The sequence below is a fragment of the Dermacentor silvarum genome, chromosome 10 (assembly GCF_013339745.2).
Source record: "Dermacentor silvarum isolate Dsil-2018 chromosome 10, BIME_Dsil_1.4, whole genome shotgun sequence".
NCBI classification, from domain to species: Eukaryota; Metazoa; Arthropoda; class Arachnida; order Ixodida; family Ixodidae; genus Dermacentor; species Dermacentor silvarum.
Window position 1 is genome coordinate 85,352,509 of NC_051163.1, and position 17,522 is coordinate 85,370,030.

A 17,522-nucleotide genomic window follows, 5' to 3' on the forward strand; every position below is an offset into this window, starting at 1 on the left:
TAGGTTAATAAGCCGAGTCCTAACATGCACATAGATGTTATGCAGCTGTCAGTGTGGGGCTAAAAAAATAAAATCTGTGACACGTGAAAAAAGTACCAGGAGAATCGCGAATAGAAAGAAGTTCCATATTATTTCGATAGTGTGCATAAATTTAAAAATGCATACTCCGTACTGAGCGTATGACTTGTGCCGAATTGCGATGGAAAACAAACGTGTCCTCGTGCAATAACAGATGTTGCCTGTAGAATTCACAAGTGGGACTCAAGAAAGTTAAATGCTGTGCAGGAAATGCACCACGCGGAGATATTGCAGAGAAGATGCACCGAAATAAACGGGAAGAAAATATTTTTCGGAATAACTAAAAGCTAAAGCTACATGATGTCACTGGTACTTAACAAACGTGAAGAAGTTATGGGCGGTTGTAGTTAGGTTGCACAACTGCGTTGGTAATGTGGCGTTCACATGAATAACCATTTTTGTGCTGACGCACGATGACGTCATTGTCAGGAGCACGCACCCTCCTCCCCCCCCCCCCCCAAAAAAAAAAAAATTGTCCTTTCAGATGTCCATGACATCAGTCAAGCTGAGGTAGGAGCAGATGCGCGCCTGCATGTCCTTACCGAGCTTGTCGAACGTAGTGTTTCTCTTGCGATGTGGACGGCACACTATCTTGTCTTTGACGACACCCGCGATGATGAAGTAGTTGAAAGCGAGCCGCTTGCGTGCCTCGACGACCTTCTCGTGCGCAGACTCTTCGGATATATTGAAGTTAACGCGCAGTGATGATTGCACCGACATGCAGCTGTGCAAAGTCTCGAAGGCCAGGGCGTCTGTTTTTTCCATGGAGCCGTTGACGAACCGGACGGCTTGGTTGACGAGCATCTGCGTTTTCGGAGAATGTATGCTGTTAACCGGGAGAAATTCACTTATAAAACACACTATCTGTGTGAATATTCCTACCAGCAGTCCTACACCCTACGAGTTCCAAGATAACGTTGTTGTACAGGGTTCTCGACAGTCCTCGTAGCCATCTTTACGACTCGTCGTTCGAAGCAGGCATAGTTTTGAAACCCGCGGGGTTCCCTTTCATACTGGTCACTGAACAGTACTACCGAGTGGCTCTAAGGTTCGCTGCATACCTGCACAGTTTGGGCACACAAGCGAACTGCAGAAAGGTACGCATGTGCCTCGAAAGGTCAACGCCCTTGGTGCGCCCGGTTTGAGCGGTTGACCCCGGGAGCGGCCGCCAAACTCGTTTGTCAGGTAGAGGGTGGGTTTGACTGAGGGAAGTAGGACTCAAAGGTTAGCGTGCAAAACTTGTGTGAGTGCCAGTTTTTTTTCGTGGAGAGTTGTAGACTGAGGGCCGCAGCAGCCGCCAGGTGAAGTGTCGCCGACGCAAACTGGCCCCTAGATAACGCCTGAAATTTCGCTCCATTTGCCTTCCTGTATATACGCGTAGTATGTGAATATTGCGAATATATTCTTTGTACACAAAAGTGCCGCGCGATCTTTGGCGGCGACCGAGATCCGCCAGCTGCAGTGAACAGCAACCTGCGGAAGAAACCTCAGGATGTTCCTGTGGCCTCAAGCATAAAATTTTCGCTTGGCGTGTCATATGGCGTGTACTTAAAGTTACGTTATGAGCGCACTTTATTTCCGGTTGCAGTAAGTTCTGCGCAACTAACTATTCAAACTTGTAGAGTACCATGGAGCGTATTTGACCTTGACAGAGACGCTTACTCGATGTACAGTTCAACTGGTTGGACGACCAGCCTCTGTCCAAAGAGGATTTTACAATACCGACGGGACTCATCAGCACACAGGGGGAACGCAAGCATTACTCCGCTTTTTTCGATCTACCTGCCTATAGTTTAATGACAGCGCCTTTTGAAACAAGACTTTCCTTTCATCTGCCCACACTTTGCGGGTGATGGCTACTGGCTGCTGCCTGCTGTCGTGCCGGATAGACAGTAGCTGGGGTCACTCCCTAGGCGGCGCTTGTTATACGCCCGAACAGACAACTTGGACCACTGGGTATGTGCAACCAGGTATGCGGCAATGGGTATATGCGGATATTCTTTCCCAATCACTTTGAATGGGTATGTGCCACGGTTATAAGAGCAGTACAGAAACCGTAATTGTATTTATAAGTAACACTTAATGGCCACCAACCTCCTCTATTTTTCATGCCTTTGATTTTTCTCCCCTATTGTTTCCGCCTTTAATCGCCCCTTACCCATTCCACAGTGCAGGGTAGCAAACCAGAATCTTCCCCGGTTAACCTCCTGCCTTTCCCCCATCCTGTTTATCTCTCTCTCTTAATGGTGCCCTACGCCTCTCACCAACATTCATCCGGCGACGACTATCATACACAAAGCTAACAGTAACACGCGACGAGGCTGTGGACGTGTAACCCGCTACGGCGGTTACCTCGCTAACTAAAACTAAATGTGGCGGTGCCGCGTTGTCGGCGACGACGAAGTGGGCCAAGACAGCCCGAGTCGGGTTAGCGCTTGAGCAGGCAGAATAAAGTTGGCTGGTTGGTTAATACGTACACAATACGCTCGAGGAACTAGGCGTAACAAGTGTCCCAACTCGAGCGCCAATCCAACACCCGTCCGGGCAGACACGTGCTCGAAAAGCTCGGCATCACATACCACACGCAGCATGGCATCGAACTGGAAATTCCACGAACCATACGCAACTATGAGTACCCTCATTGTCTCGCAGCATGCGTGCACCCCCAACACCACACGGGGAGACGTAAAGCCAGGACACAACACATGAACCAAAGTTACTCCAACGACAAGGTCCAACGACAACGTCGGTCTTCACCGACGCAGCCCGTTATCGAGGCAGGAAGAGTTTCGTGGTGGCAGTTACTAGCCACCGAGGTAACCACCTCACGAGCGTCGCCGTGAACGCGGCAAATGCGGAAGCGGCAGAGGAAGCGGTCATAGCACTGGCCCTCGCAAAAACCAAGGCTGCATACGTGATCTGCGATTCGCAAACGGCAATTCGCAATTTTGCAAATGGGCGCATCTCGCAAGAGTCGTGTCACATACTCCTGCTTCATCCCCTACACCAGGGAGAGGCCGACTTCGATAACCAAAGGCACTTGCTATGGATCCAGGCACACACTGGACTGAGCACCCCTAACGAATCGGCTCACAACGCTGCTCGACGCCTCACTCACCGAGCATCATCGGAGGAAGAGCCCCCGCTGGGTACTGCGAACGTCTGGGCGTGGGAGGATCGTTTGACCAGGTTCCACGACATCACGACACGCTACCAGTTACAGAGACGTGTATACCCATTGCCGCACGCTAGGTTAGACAGGACGCAAGCAGTACACTACAGACAATTACAAACTGATTCTTACAGAAACCCCAGACTCATGCACGCCATGTATCGAGACATGTACACTACAAACAGATGCACATCGTGTGGCGAGGTTGCCACACTTAATCACATGTTATGGGAGTGTCAGGACTTAAACAATTCGAGCAGTGCCAACCCCTCTCTCTTCCACCGCCAGCCTCCGCTCGCGCTGGAAGACCACACTGCGAAACTCGAACCTGACAGCAGAGCTCTAGGCCGTCCAGCGAGCCGAGGAAGCCGCTTCGAGACAAGGTCTCGGAACCGCGTCCGCGGCGGGTGCCAAGACCCACTAAAAAGACGTCGGACTTCAATTTGATTGATTTGAAAATAAAGTTTACGTTCTTCTGGTTAATATGCTTAGAGAGGAGCGGTTGAGCTTGCGCATTACAGCTGGTATGTGGGTTCTTGATTAGAAATAAACCAATGATGACAATTTATTTTAGTGGCCCTGTTCACGCGTAATGTTGCCGATATAGCCGGATTAGAAACTAATTCCTGATTAGTCAGATAAAAAAAAGGAAAGAAAGGAAGACTGTTGTAAACTGAGTTTTTCTGGAAGGCCTAGTTTAGAGCACACGTAATGGTTCATCGCATCTATTGAACTTCATTTTCAACCAACCGGAGAAACGAACACTCACCACGTTATGCCTGAGAGCGTCTCTGATGGCGGGATCGCTTGAACATTCACGTTCCTCTGTCAGCACGCTGAAGGCAATGGCAAAGCGGTTTCGGGGAATAGCCTCCTTGAGCTCGCGGCAGATGTTGCGAACCTGGGTCACACGGTCGACGTCGCTCTCACGGAGGTCAATCGTGTACATAGCTATCGATCGGTTCCGCTCGACCAATCGCCCCAGCGCCATGGCAATCCTTTTCCTGAAGGTCACGCAACGGACCTCGAAGACTGCGATGCTGCGGTTGCCTTCGAGGGAGCGAAACAGGTTGGCGACGTCAGGGTCGGTCAAATATGTGCGCAGCACCAAATGCCTGCACGACCGAAAAGAACCAACAGAGAGCTTCAGCAAGCCGCTGAACCTATATACATGCCAAGTTAACGACTCCCACCATAGGTGGATTATATAAGAGTATAATAAATTCAACGCATTTGTGCACACTCATTTCTTTCTCAGGCATTAAACGATAGATGGCGGTGGGGAGCAGCTTTGCAGAAAATTATGAAAATGGCGAGAGGAAGTTCCACTTGGGCTTGTAAGTAAACGAGTACTGAGATGACATGTCATGTCAGTACTTACTGAAATGGAAGCTTTGAACCTCGAAACCCTAGCATAAAATACTGGCAAGCTTACAATTATGCGACCGTAAGTGTAGCTGACGCGATCAGTTCCTCTTTTTCTTATATGAAAGTACTCCAACAAGATCCTGTGCAGTAGTTTGTTTGCCTCTGCCAAGAATAACATCGCAAAATTGAGGTTAATGCTTGCAAGTCATGCAGTGGGCAATTAGAAGTGCACAAGATTTATTCTTGATAGGAGGTTTGTGCCTCTAGGCTCAGTCATTAAATAGCATGTGCCTTCGACCTATATAGGCCTGCCCGCAAGACAGCGTTATGAAGTCAAAAACGCCAGCTCGCCATTCCATGTACGTCCAGGCGTGCTTCTGGCATCCGCGCTTTCTGATTTCATTAAAGATGTGTTGGCACACGCCAGCAAGCTAGCATGGAGCTTACAGATCCCAGATACGCCCTACCGGCAACCTTTTGATGCTGCGGGACACCTTAGGGCCGTCGGGCACAACTTTAGGCCTGGTCTCTTTTTGAGCTGATACTGTCTCGTTACACATGGCGCTCTTTGCAAATGTCGGGCAAAAGTTTTGCGAAAGGAACTAAAACCGCTTCCATGACCGAGTGTGGATTACTGGATGCCAACACCATCGCCAATCGTATGTCGCATGCACCGTATTAGCGCAGCTTTTTACGAGTGCCGGTTTTATGCAGATGGTGACGATTCCTTTTTTGTCTATAGTTCGGAATCATAAGGAACAAGGCCGTTCTGCGAACGTGGGTTATATTACCAACTTACATGTTTTTCATTGGAACATGTAAACAAGTCTAAATATCCAAGGACACCTAAGCACTGCATAAAAGCCTTACGTTTTTATGCTTCCCCGTGTGCTAGGGGGTCAGGGCTCCTCAAGCTGTTCTTACAGCTTTTACCTGTCATTCTCGTAACTTTTTCTTGTTGCGGAATAAATTCAATTCAATTCTTATGAGTTGTGAATGCGAAAGCATTAATGTACAAGTGAACGCCGCTGAGCGGTCCTTCGAGTTATGAACTCCTCGCGGGCAAGCGAGTGCGATGACACTTGATTTGTCCTTAACGAGGCCCGATTAACAGAGGCTTCCGAGAACAAGGTTGACAAGGCGTGACCGCGATGCGCTCTCCCCTTCACGCAACACCTGGTGCGCTAACGTTGCAGAGGATGTTCCCTTTAGCCTATAGTCTGTTCCATCGAGGCGCGCTGATGACGTGGCGTCGCTGCCAATGGGAAACATAAGCAACTAAACATGAGTTTTGCGTGTGTTTGCTCTTTCTTGCTGTACAATATATACATATATATCGCCTTAAGGTGGGCGCGGGGGGGGGGGGGCGGTGAGTGCTCGCAGCCTCCTCTAGCCCAGTTATGACTGCCCATGTTGCGTCCTATCTTGGGGGATAATCTGCGGCAGCTGCAAAGTGCAAAGGAGTCGAGATTGCTGGTGGAAGTCCCGTAATCTCAAATTTTGGAGACGCGTCGAAGTTGCAGGCAGCACGAAGCGTTTGCTCGCCGCTTCTGCCGCACTTCATAAAGCCGGCGTTGTGAGAGCGAGTTTTCGAGGTCATCGAGTGACATCTGTTGTTTGCCTTGCTTGAATATTAGTGCTTGAGTATCAGTAATTGAATGTTTACAGTAAATCATGCGGTCGATAATGCGGTCGACAATACTTACTTCGTGCACTTCTCTAATACATTGCTCTCGCTATCAATGCTTTAACCTGTTTCACATGCAAGTGATTTCAACCCAAAAGAGGAGTGCTGACAGTATAATGACAGCCTATCTTTAAACAAACAAGTGATGAACAGAAACCGAGGTCGCTCCTGGAGAATATCGAAATCTACATCTCGCATTCCCTGAAACAGAGAAGTGAAGCTTCAGTGCCGCTTCTTAGGACCACGGAAACCCACTGCTCAAGGGCGACACTCACCTTTTAGCGGCGGGCATCGCGAGAAGAGGGCGCATGTGAAAGGATGCAAAGGAAGCGGAGGCTGCGTGCCATGACGACGCTTAGCGGCCGCGACTGCCACCGCGCAGCCTCTTGCATGTGAGACAGGCTTTTGTAATTTGGGCAAAACAGACTTTTTTTTCTATTTTTCATATCATTTCGTACATCGTCATCAGCCTGTATTTATGTCCACTGTAGGACGAAGGCCTCTCGCAGCGATCTCGAATTAACCCTCTATTGCATTAGCTTCCAACTTACGCCTGCAATGCAAACTACCCAATTTCATGTCTACATGTCCACAAAAAATTAGGAAACAGTTTATTGTTAACTTACTCGTTTTTATCTTGGTTTCACTTTTATGTTAAAAAGAAGTTCGAGCCATTCGCTTCGTCTAATTTTACTACAGCAGTAGCCTAGAATTTCGATTTATTCACAGTGCAATAACCATCCCCGAAATCGGTTAACTGGTTACGCGATGAAAATACGTATGCGCTTTAGTTATCTCAATAGAAAATTCTGAGTATTCGCGAGTTCTTCCGTGCGCGATACATGAGCAGTACTTTCCTCAGGTACTTGGTCCTGGCGACAGTGTCGATCAGCTTTTGAATCACCGTTTGTTCCGCACTTATTGTACATTCCAGCCATGCGACGCCAATGTTTCGAGTTGTGGCGAGGGCGTCCAGGAACTCCGTGGCGTCTTCGGCTCCGCGCTCGTCCAAGCTCCGGGTAACGGAGCTCGTTTGGGAAGAAAGGACGCCCTCGGCGAAGTCCGATCCGCGAGGGTTGACCCAGTCGAATTTTAGTCGGGAGAAGGCATCGATTGTCCGCATCAGGTGGAACAAGAAGGAGACCTCGCTCTGGGGTGGCCTGCCTGTCATGTTGACGACCAGCGTGTCCAGCGTTTTGTTCACCTGCAGGCGCGTTCAATCTCGTACTCGTATACTTTTGACGAACGAAGAACAGCGCGTACACGGAAGCAGGGAAAGAGGCAGAGGTGCTGCCACCCCAGAGATAACTAAGACAAAGTTTATTTGAAAATAGCACAATGCACATTGTTATGGAGAGAAAGCCTGACAAAAAGTCGCAGTTTCGCCCGGAAGGCGAAGCATCAATTGCGATAACAAATTTACTAGTAAGGTGTTAAACGGAGTAAGGATAGTAATTTTATCGGCGGCATAAACTTGGACATATTCGCTTACTAACTGAATTACAAGCATGGTGTCAGCGCGCACAAGCAAAGATGAATAGATCACACTCGATGACCGCAGACCACTGTCAAAACGCTGGCGTGAGCAAGCCCGGTGGCAGCAGCGACCGAAGGTTCGTGCGGTCTATCGCTTCAACGAAAGCTGACCGGCGAAAGCACAGCGCATACAAAGGTAAGAGCAGTGTGGAGATCGCTTTCAAGATACGGTGCGGGCGACAGCCCTCAGCCGCGCAACGTACAAGCACGCAGTTGCTGGCAGAGTAGAGGCCCCGCCCCCTCCCTCCCACTCTGGCTAAAGTCACTGGAACCCGGAAAGTACCGCAACCGCCGGAGCGCGTGCAGGCAACAATGTGCTGTTGCGAGATTTGGTCCAACGGGGTCTCTTTGGCGGCAGCAGCTCAGCTGTGTAGCTTCGCTTTCAGCGGTTTATATTATCGCAAATGAACACATTTCATCGTTCTTTAGACAAAAGATGTGCTGGTGCATCTAATGTGTGCGAAGCAGTACAGTGAAGTAAGATCGGAAGCTTTTTAGTTGCGCCAACTTGCATGAAGCTAGACCAGCGACAGGAAGGGCACTCGAGCGGGGGTCCTTTCGTTTGTTCTGCTTCCCGATAAGTTTTGTGCTCGTTGGGAAGCTATCCAAGGAGTACACTAATTTGCTTAACAACGTGCATAATTAAGCAACGCTACTCGTGTTTGAGGCATTTGATACGTCGCAGGCCTACATGAATCTCGGGTTTGTTTACATTGGCTGTTTTACCCTCGTAGCTAACTCATAGCTATATTCGCGCGTTGCGAAAAACCCGAGTAGCTATTCCTCGGGTTTTCTAGGCTTGCTAACAGTAAAGAACGACTCAATGGTTGACGCAGTGGGCCCTGGGAAATCCACAAGCAAAACCGTATTTTGCTTAGCTAGATACGGTATAAATTACATGTACTCGGAAAGTGATCGAAGCATTAAACTGTGCACCACCCATTCTAAATGGCAAACGAACCCGATGCTCGTGTGTGACACAGATTTTTTTCAGGCTTACTAGGTATAAAGTGCATCGTTTATAAGGGCGGGTCTAATCGCTTTATAACGTTGCTACAGATTTACCTGAGCTTGAAACGATTGATACAGATTGACTTCGACGAAGATAAACGGTCCCCGAGGGCAGTATAAGGAAAGGGATGCTAAAACAGTTATCCGGGCCACTATCGCGTTTTAATGAGTAATAAACAACAGCACATGAAAAAATGTACATTTTATTATTAAATATTGACAGGTCAATAGATCGGTGTTGCAGTGGTTTTCTCATCACATTATGTTATTGGTGATAGTCGCCCGCATTCTCACGCTCTACAAGCCACATTTTGCTCGGATCTGCGTAATTTTGAGCATCTCTTCGCTCAGAAAAAAAAACTTGCCAAGATGACATAAAACTGGGTAGTAGGGGAACGCCGCAAGGCTCGGTATTGTCCCCCTTTCTCTTCAACGTGGCCATGATCGGCCTGCCGAAAATCCTCAGTAAGATCCGCGGCCTCAACCACAGCCTGTACGCCGACGACATAACGTTGTGGGTGACAGGCGGCAGCGAACGCCAAATCGAGGAAACCCTCCAACAGGCCACGGAGGCCGTCGAACGCTACGCGGCAGAGAAGGGGCTCAGTTGCTCCTCTCAAAAGTCCGAACTCCTGCTGGTGTACCCTACGACCAGGAAACAATACGGAGGAACACCGAATATTATCATCAAAGTGAACGGGGGCCCGATACCTATCGTAGACCAAATCAAAGTCCTAGGACTCCGGTTGCATGCGGAAGGCAGAAACCTCGGTACCATCAAGGCGCTAGAAAACAGCGCACAGCAAACACTAAGGCTAATCAAACGGATTGCCAATAGACGCTACGGCATGATGGAGGTCAGCCTAATTCGTTTAGTGCAGGCCTTCGTCATAAGCCGCGTCGTCTATGTGGCACCGTACCTACGATTTGGTGTAGCAGAAAAAAACAAGATGGAATGCATCATCAGACGATCATTCAAACAGGCAATTGGTGTCCCAGTCACAACACCCAATGACAAACTCTTAGAGTTGGGGCTACACAACACGCTTGACGAACTAATCGAGGCGCACACTACCGCCCAATACGAAAGACTCACACAAACCCCAACGGGGCGACACATTCTACAGAAACTCCAAATTCGATATGAAGCGCAACACGGCACCAAACTAAGCATTCCACTAGAGACGAGGAGAGAATTTAAAATTCCTCCACTGCCCAAGAACATGCACCCGGAGCACCACAAGGAGCGACGAGAGGCAAGGGCACGCCACATTGAGCGCAAGTACCATGACGTAGAGGGCGTGGCCTACGTAGACGCCGCGGAATACAGAGAACGCAAAGGGATGTCCGTAGTAGCGGTAAACGCGGACGGAGAACCCTTCGCGAGCGGCACCGTGAGAACGGACAACGCCGAAGTTGCGGAGGAAGCCGCCATAGCATTAGCGGTGGCCTCCACGAAAGCGAGAGTGATCATAAGCGACTCCAAAATTGCAGTTCACAATTTCGCGAAAGGACGCATCTCGCCAGAGGCGCTCAAAATTCTAAATAGTAACAGCGACCGTCATCGCGGGACTATCCAAATTATTTGGGCACCCGCGCACTCCTCTCTCCCCGGCAACGAGGCGGCTCACAACGTAGCTCGAGGACTTACTCGCCGAGCAAGTGAGCCCGCCCAGCCGGGAACGAGAGGAGACCGCATGGTCAGCTACAAAGAAATAACCGACTACTATCGGCTGGGAAGGGCCCGGTACCCACCAGCTCATCCCGCGCTAACCAGGAAACAGGCGGTGGCCTGGCGCCTCCTGCAAACAAACATGTATCCAAACCCGGTGGCCTGCAGCAGGTTCTATCCAGGGCAATACAACGATCAATGCAAATTATGTAAATGTAGGGCGGATCTGCCACATATGCTATGGGCATGCTCGAAGGCGGCTCCTTTCGAGGGCCGCAAAATTCAAAACCGGCAGCAGTGGGAGACCCTGCTGCTCAGCTCAGACCAGAAAGACCAGGTCTGGGCCGTCCAGTTAGCCGAGGCAGCCGCTGAGACCCAGGGGATCTCGGCCGTCTGCTAGGCGGAGGGAGGCTGCGTCCGCCCTCCTGGCACCATTAAATTTGTATCTCTCTCTCTCTCTCTCTGCGAAGAAACTTCATGATCACATCATGGCATTAAGGAAGTTCGATGATTCCGCAAGGATTCTCAGCTTTGCGATATCCTCAAATTCATCTGGTGGGAGTTGGTGGGATTTTGCCGCTTTATCCGGTGCAGCCAGACAGCACGGCGCTTGCTGTCGCTCGTTCCGCTTGGTATCGCGAAAAGCGCTTTCCCGGACTACCCGCGGTTGCTACACCCAAAAGCGCAGCACCTGGGCATTTAATTGTGCTTTGCTTTAAGTATACGAAAGTTATATTGAGGCGAGATAGGCTGGCACCTGAGGCCGCCGGCTGCTGGAACCAGAACGACGAAATCCGTAATGGAACGCGAGCTCTCCGAGTGTCAGGCTTGATTAAAAGAACCCTGTTTTGTCAAGGCCTCGATTGCTAACTTTGTGACAAATATATGGCCTAAATTCCACAAAATACAAAATCTGACTTCGTCGATGGCTCATACGTGCGGCGTGTGCGAGCGATGCCTTTGTCTGCGCCTCCTCTCCTGTGCGGCGTGGACCATCTATGGCAGAAAGTGATCACGTGACGGCAACTGACTAGTCGGCGGCACGGCGGCGAATAGAAAAGGGCTGCGGTGCTTTCCAGGTTCCAGTGACTTTAGCCCTGCCTTCCCGCTTTCCCCCTTTCGCTTATGAGATTGAGTCACCAGTTACCATTGCGCCCGATCACAAGACACGCATTTGGTGACGCAGCTAGACGTCGCCTTCCCTCTCTCCCTCCCTTCTCCTACGGCCTTTCGCACGACGGAAGACGTCGTGTTTGCTCTCCGCCGTGCGTTCGCTCGCCGTGAAAGCGCCCGTCCCTCGCGCACTTTCACTCGCACATACAGCATAGGGCGTGAGGCGACGATTTTATCGACGTTGGATTTTATACGGACACTCACGGCGACGATGACGGCGACGACGGCAGAAATTCGCTTGGAGCGTCCATATAATTGCTATCGCAATAATGTGCATGCTACGCACATTTCGTGCGTTCTGCGCCGCGAGCGCCCACCCGCACGGCTGTATTTGAAAAGCCATCTGCGGTGGAGACAGAGTCCGCCCTCCCCATGTTTTCGCGGCTAAGATCGCGTTGATGCGAGCCCCGGCACGCTCAATTCACGGTCGCTGCTGCAGCCGCGCTGACTCACTCCAGTGTTTTTGATAGCGAGTTTCCGCGGTCATCGAGTCAGATGCGTTCACGTTTTCTTGTGCGCGCGTGACGCCAAGCTTGTTGATTTACTTAGTGTGCCGATGTTTACAAATTTATACGGCCGATAAAACTGCTATTCTTACTTCGTATAGCTGTCCACTAATTTGCTATCGTAATTGGTGCTTCACCTTTCGGGCGAAACTGCGACTTTCTTTTTTTTATGACAGTACAAACGAACAAAAAAAAAACAGACTATGCAAAAGATCTGCCAGGCATTCGGTTCTACATAATAAAAGAAACAATCAGGGCAATTGGCCCTCCTGACTGGATGATGTGGAGACACGGTACATTTGCTCAAAAGTCGGAACCCTTACATGGTACTACAACCATGTTAAGGCCCACTAGTATTAAGCAGCGCAATGAGCTACCAGAATCATAAGTTAAGCAGTGCGATACGCAAAAACTTATGCAGTTACTGAAAGCATATTTCCAGAAGCAATTATTTGTTCACACTTCTGCCATGCTCTACCTTCACAATGGATTTATTGCCCATACCCTTTGCTCTTTGCGCCTTTGACATTATTAATTTTATTTCCGTTTTTTATTGTTTCCATTAATACTGTGATAAGTCATGTTCATGCTCCTTCATTATGTAATACCTTAATTTACTCCGCACGAGGCCTTCATGGGACAAAAAAGGATGACGCAGATAAACATCCAAGGGTGTGTGAACAGCAAAATTTTTTTTATCGAATCGAAAAAAAAGAAATACTCACGCCGAATATCGGATTGAATATTGAACATTTGAAATTTCGTAACAGAGGGAAATATAAAGGTTGCGTAGACACCGTTTGCAACAAAAGGCTGCAGTTGCAGTTGAAAAAAAAAAGAACGACAACAACAATGCCGTAAACAACTGAAAGACAGTTCAACTGAGGAGCGTGTAAATCAGGAACATAAGAAAGTGATTGTACATGGTGCATCATGACAATGCCTGCAATGAAACAGGAACAGTGCGAAACCAGACGAACGTAGCAGAGTGCAGTGCTTGTTGAAATAGGTAAGCACAGTAATAAAACAGCAACGTACGTAGCTTGAAAGGAAATAAAATTTGGTGAGATGGCCAAATAATAGCTTAGCGAAAATAGAGACAATTCATAGGCATCTTTAAGCGAGGCACGTTTGTATAATGGCCGGAAACTAATTTGCAGAAATGATCCTATTGCGTTCGCTAGAGAATTTGTTAGTTTGCAGAACAACCACGATTCTCCAGCAGCAGAATCATTTGGACGTGTCTAAACTGACATTGATTTGTCCCCATGTAGACTGCAATAACTGTAGTTGTCCCTATAGCACTCGAACTGAATGAATCTTCGACAACCTCAAATATAAACATACTGCATTGGATACGAATCGAATAGCAAAACTATTGCATTCGCATTCGAAATGTCTAATATTCGCACAGCTCTATGAACAGTATGAAACGTACAACGCCACATCTACACACAATTTTAGGACGAACATGCGAGCGGTTTTGACAAAGAAGGACGTCTCATCTGGTGTTCTTTCAACAGTCATATAAGTGACGCTCGCCCATTTTAAGCCTTCGTAGTCACTGACACGCTGTGACTGCGTACTCGCCCGGGCTGCCTTGTCACAAGAATTCTAGTCACCATCACTTACCTCCAGCGTCGCTATCATGTTGTAGACGGCGCCGATGGAGAACTCGTTGTCTTCCAGGTTGAGCTCTTGCAGCCGGGTGTCAGAGAGCAGATTGGCTGCGGCTGCCACCGCGAACGCTTCTCCAAGCCAGCATTTGAACAATGTTAGCTTTACCAGGATACCTACGGGGACGATGAGAAGGAAAGTTAGAAGCATTGCTTGCCTAAGTTGGCAAGCAATGCTGAGCCCTTTCTGAAGAAAGAAGGACTTTCTTAATGCGGGCGACCTGGCCAACTAAGCCATTAAACCCGCCAGTCTAACCTAAAGAGAGAGTACTGAAAGACGCAGTCGCATGATCTCCAACCCGGAGAGAGAGGAATAAAAACAATAACAGAATGATCCTATTTGTGAGAGCTAGCAATATGGCGGCCAAATTTTGTTTAAACATTTGTTTTATTTTTTGTAGTAGTTGCATCAGGATATCGAGTTGCCTGTAATTGAACCAAACGCTTTAACGCACTAGCCGCCTATGACTTAGGCGTCTGCGACTTTTCCCGCATATGGCGTTTTCGAGCCGTTGATTAAGGAATTTTTAGGGGCACCCATACTTCATCCACTTTAACATAGCACAAATATCCGCCATATTCACTGTGCCACGCCACGAAAGCAGCAGGTCATGTGATCTCCAACGCTGGGCGCATAGGAAGACAGTGGGCATTACGTTACCAGCCTTCCCGGCTCTTGGCTCTTCGACCCACCGCAGCTCACGTGTACTTTAATACACACGGCACCGGCAGCGTGAGCTGGATCCCTTGACATAACAGAATGGGCATGCCGGAAGGCATACGTCACGTGAAATTCGTCGCGAAAGTTTGCTGCATGGAGGTTGGTCTTTAAGCTTCCATCTTCGGCCCACCATTGCACCCCCTGTAAATCATACCTCTAACACACTGCGAGCTGGCAGCGCACGCACCGTAGCACCCGTGAACATCACAGTACCCGCCGACGGCGATCGTGAAATTCCGTCTCGAGCGTCTCAATTGAAGCAATAATATTCCGATTGACCACTACAGTAACGTAGGATATTCCTGTAAGACTCATGTAGGGCAAAACTGGAAGTTGTAGAGATACGCAGGGATATACGTGAAAATGTGCCGCAAATACCGGAGGACACTACTTGCCTCCAATGAGCTCTGCGTATGCTTGTTCTAGACGGGGCTCGGTGCCCGCGCATTCGTAGAAGGCGACGCTCTCCAGGCGGCTTGTTGGCAAAGATGGCGCCACCAGCGTCACGTCGCCGCCACACTTGGAACAGGACGGGCGCAGCATCAGCGCTGCGGCCATAGCTTCAATGTCCTGGGCCCGAACTAAGCAAGTGCGCACCGACAGCGAAGTCAGACTTGGACTCTGCACCACCGCTTCCAGCAGGGCCGAAGGAGTGCAAGCCAGGGTGCCCGTCACCTGAAGAATTGTGCGAAAATGCGCACTATGAACTCTTGTTGGCACATTGGGGCGCGCACATAACTGCCGCGAAGAAACATGATTGGGTACATTGGCCACCGCACCGTTTCAAAGGGATGCTTACCGAATGCATTAATCCATTTCTCATTTATCATCCAGAGTGTATATGACCTTGAATCGGTCACCGTTATTACTTTGAACTTGAATGATGTCATGATAAATCGTTTTACACAGCAGTAGCTCTTTTAGGATCACTTCCCTAATCGTTTTAATGTAGCCGGTGTCTCTCTGTCAAATCCCATGATACAATGCCAGAACTTTCTAAAAACAAACTAAGCAAGAGGGCTACAGTGCCCCGCCATACGTTGACCTACAAACCCACATATTGGCCGTCAAAGCCACTTATTTTCATGCATAGAATTTAAGGGATTGTAAAATTGTAAATGAGGCAATACATAGGCGTATGGCAGTACATCACACTGGAACGACCTCGGGAATACTAAAGGAATTCAATATGTATGGCTACCAATACATAAAAGGAAACATAATTTCCCCTAGAGGAGAAGCAACGGTAGAGACTAACAGTGTACGAGTCCTGACTGAAACTATTTGATAAAACGTGTGCGTTAGGTGAGCACTGATTTCGACTAAAGCGTACTGTCGAATAAGGAATGAGCTTTTCATTGCGGTGGAAAATTCGTGTCTTCGATAAACTCTGTAGTTGAATCATGAAAAAAAAAAAAAAACATGCCACCGAGTCTACATCGCAGCCATGCGTACTGCGCCTCAGTATACTGTGACTAGCCTTCTCGTGCACTCATTTACAAGTTACTGAAGCCACGTCCTGCTTTTTATTCACAAACCAGCATCGAATATGAGTGGCTATGAGCGAAAAGGCTGCATAAGAAGGAGGAAGAAAAAAAGAGGCGTGTGTGTCTGCTGGTCCCTTACCGAAATAGGAGACCTACACAGAAGAAGATGCCTCCTGCCAGAAGCATCACTTACAAAGTTTTCTTCTCGAATGAAGATTGCTCGGGCGCATCTCGGAATGTTATTCGAAGTGATACTACCTGACGGAGGGCAAGCACTATTGACCAAATAATTGCGATAGCTGTTGCATCAAAGCTGCGAAACAAGGGCAAAATTGGAAAATTTTATTGCAATAGAAATTATGCGGTCGCTCGAGGAGCACCACGCTGCCGCCGGTGTTGTACGTTCTCGCTCGAACGACGGTGCGTGCGCGCGGTGCATTGGATGGAGGGTCTCCACAGAGACGGACTGCCTGTGGCTGAAACAGTGTTGCCGTTTCTGGCTACTTCACGTCGAATTGGCTACTTCTCGGGAGTGTTGGCGCTTAAAACTTGGTTGGCTGCCGGGTGGCTTTTTGGCTACTTTTAGCTTTTTCGTTAACTTTGTTTTTTTAGTGAACATTTACGGCGAACAACGGGGCAGTTGGTGCATGCGCTACGATGAGATGTGTAAAATAATCGTCCGATCAGTTTTACCTTTAGATCACGAAGGGACACGTGGTTTCGGACGACGTCTGCGAGAGCCCGGCCCTCCCGCGCTGTCAGGAAGGCTTCTTGCACGCACAGGGACTTCACGCTCCGGTTGCGAGACAGGCAGTCCAGGAACACTGCAGCATCCGTGTCAGCCGCCTGCGCGTCCAGTTTACAGTATTATAGCACATATATGTGTTTTAGAACTTCGCAATCGTAAAGTTTCCTAAAAATAAAGAAAAGTATTCTGCCTTGTGATAATATCTGCAGCACCTGCAAGTACGCGGCGGTTCAGCTAGCATGATAGTGATAGCAGTGCCAATGCGTGGTTTTGTCTAAACTTCATCTTTATGGTTTCAGACATCTGAGACACTGCAAACTAGACCTTGCAAAACTTTTCTTTGGAAATGAAAGTTATTTGCAATAAGTATGCATTTGTGCAGAGTCTTGTTTGCTCCTGCATTTAAAAAATTGTAGTGGTTCACAATTTGGGACAATGAAGGTAGATAAAGCGTAGTAAACAAAGTCGGAAGAACTTCTGAAGCCACAACATGACGACCAGACAAATTCATATGCTAAGCAATGATTTCCACGGTAGAGAAATAATGCCAGTATCACAATTGCCTCTGGTATTTTTAGCAGTAAACTATGCTTGCATTCAAAAACAGGGCGACTAACACTTGCATCCCCTCGGAATCTGTGATGCACCGCAATTGAACGTGAAGAATAAGCGGTAGCGACAAAGCCT

General features: G+C 48.6%; 2 protein-coding genes across 2 annotated transcripts in view; both read right to left on the reverse strand.

The window, feature by feature from the left end:
* Positions 1-549: 549 nt before the first annotated feature.
* Positions 550-4,323, reverse strand: LOC125940960 (uncharacterized). Its single transcript, XM_049657752.1, has 2 exons — positions 4,020-4,323; positions 550-882 (listed from the first exon to the last, which is right to left on the reverse strand). The coding sequence occupies exons 1-2, from the start codon at positions 4,239-4,241 to the stop codon at positions 559-561; spliced, it is 546 nt and encodes a 181-aa protein (XP_049513709.1). The 5' UTR covers positions 4,242-4,323; the 3' UTR covers positions 550-558.
* A 2,778-nt stretch (positions 4,324-7,101) lies between these two features.
* LOC125941059 (uncharacterized) overlaps positions 7,102-17,522 on the reverse strand; it is a 33,657-nt gene continuing 23,236 nt past the window's right edge. Inside the window, exons 5-8 of the mRNA XM_049657979.1 lie at positions 16,781-16,933; positions 14,996-15,275; positions 13,836-13,996; positions 7,102-7,509 (exon numbers count right to left, since the gene is read on the reverse strand). Coding sequence (XP_049513936.1) covers positions 7,102-7,509; positions 13,836-13,996; positions 14,996-15,275; positions 16,781-16,933 — 1,002 coding nt within the window. The remainder of the gene's footprint in view (positions 7,510-13,835; positions 13,997-14,995; positions 15,276-16,780; positions 16,934-17,522) is intronic.

Bases quoted from the DNA above. Each gene is read 5' to 3' on its own strand.
- LOC125940960 (XM_049657752.1), bottom strand. From the start codon at position 4,241: ATGGCGCTGGGGCGATTGGTCGAGCGGAACCGATCGATAGCTATGTAC. The intron at 883-4,019 runs GTGAGTGTTCGT...CCGAAAACGCAG, and splicing joins ACGCTCTCAGGCATAACGTG to ATGCTCGTCAACCAAGCCGT.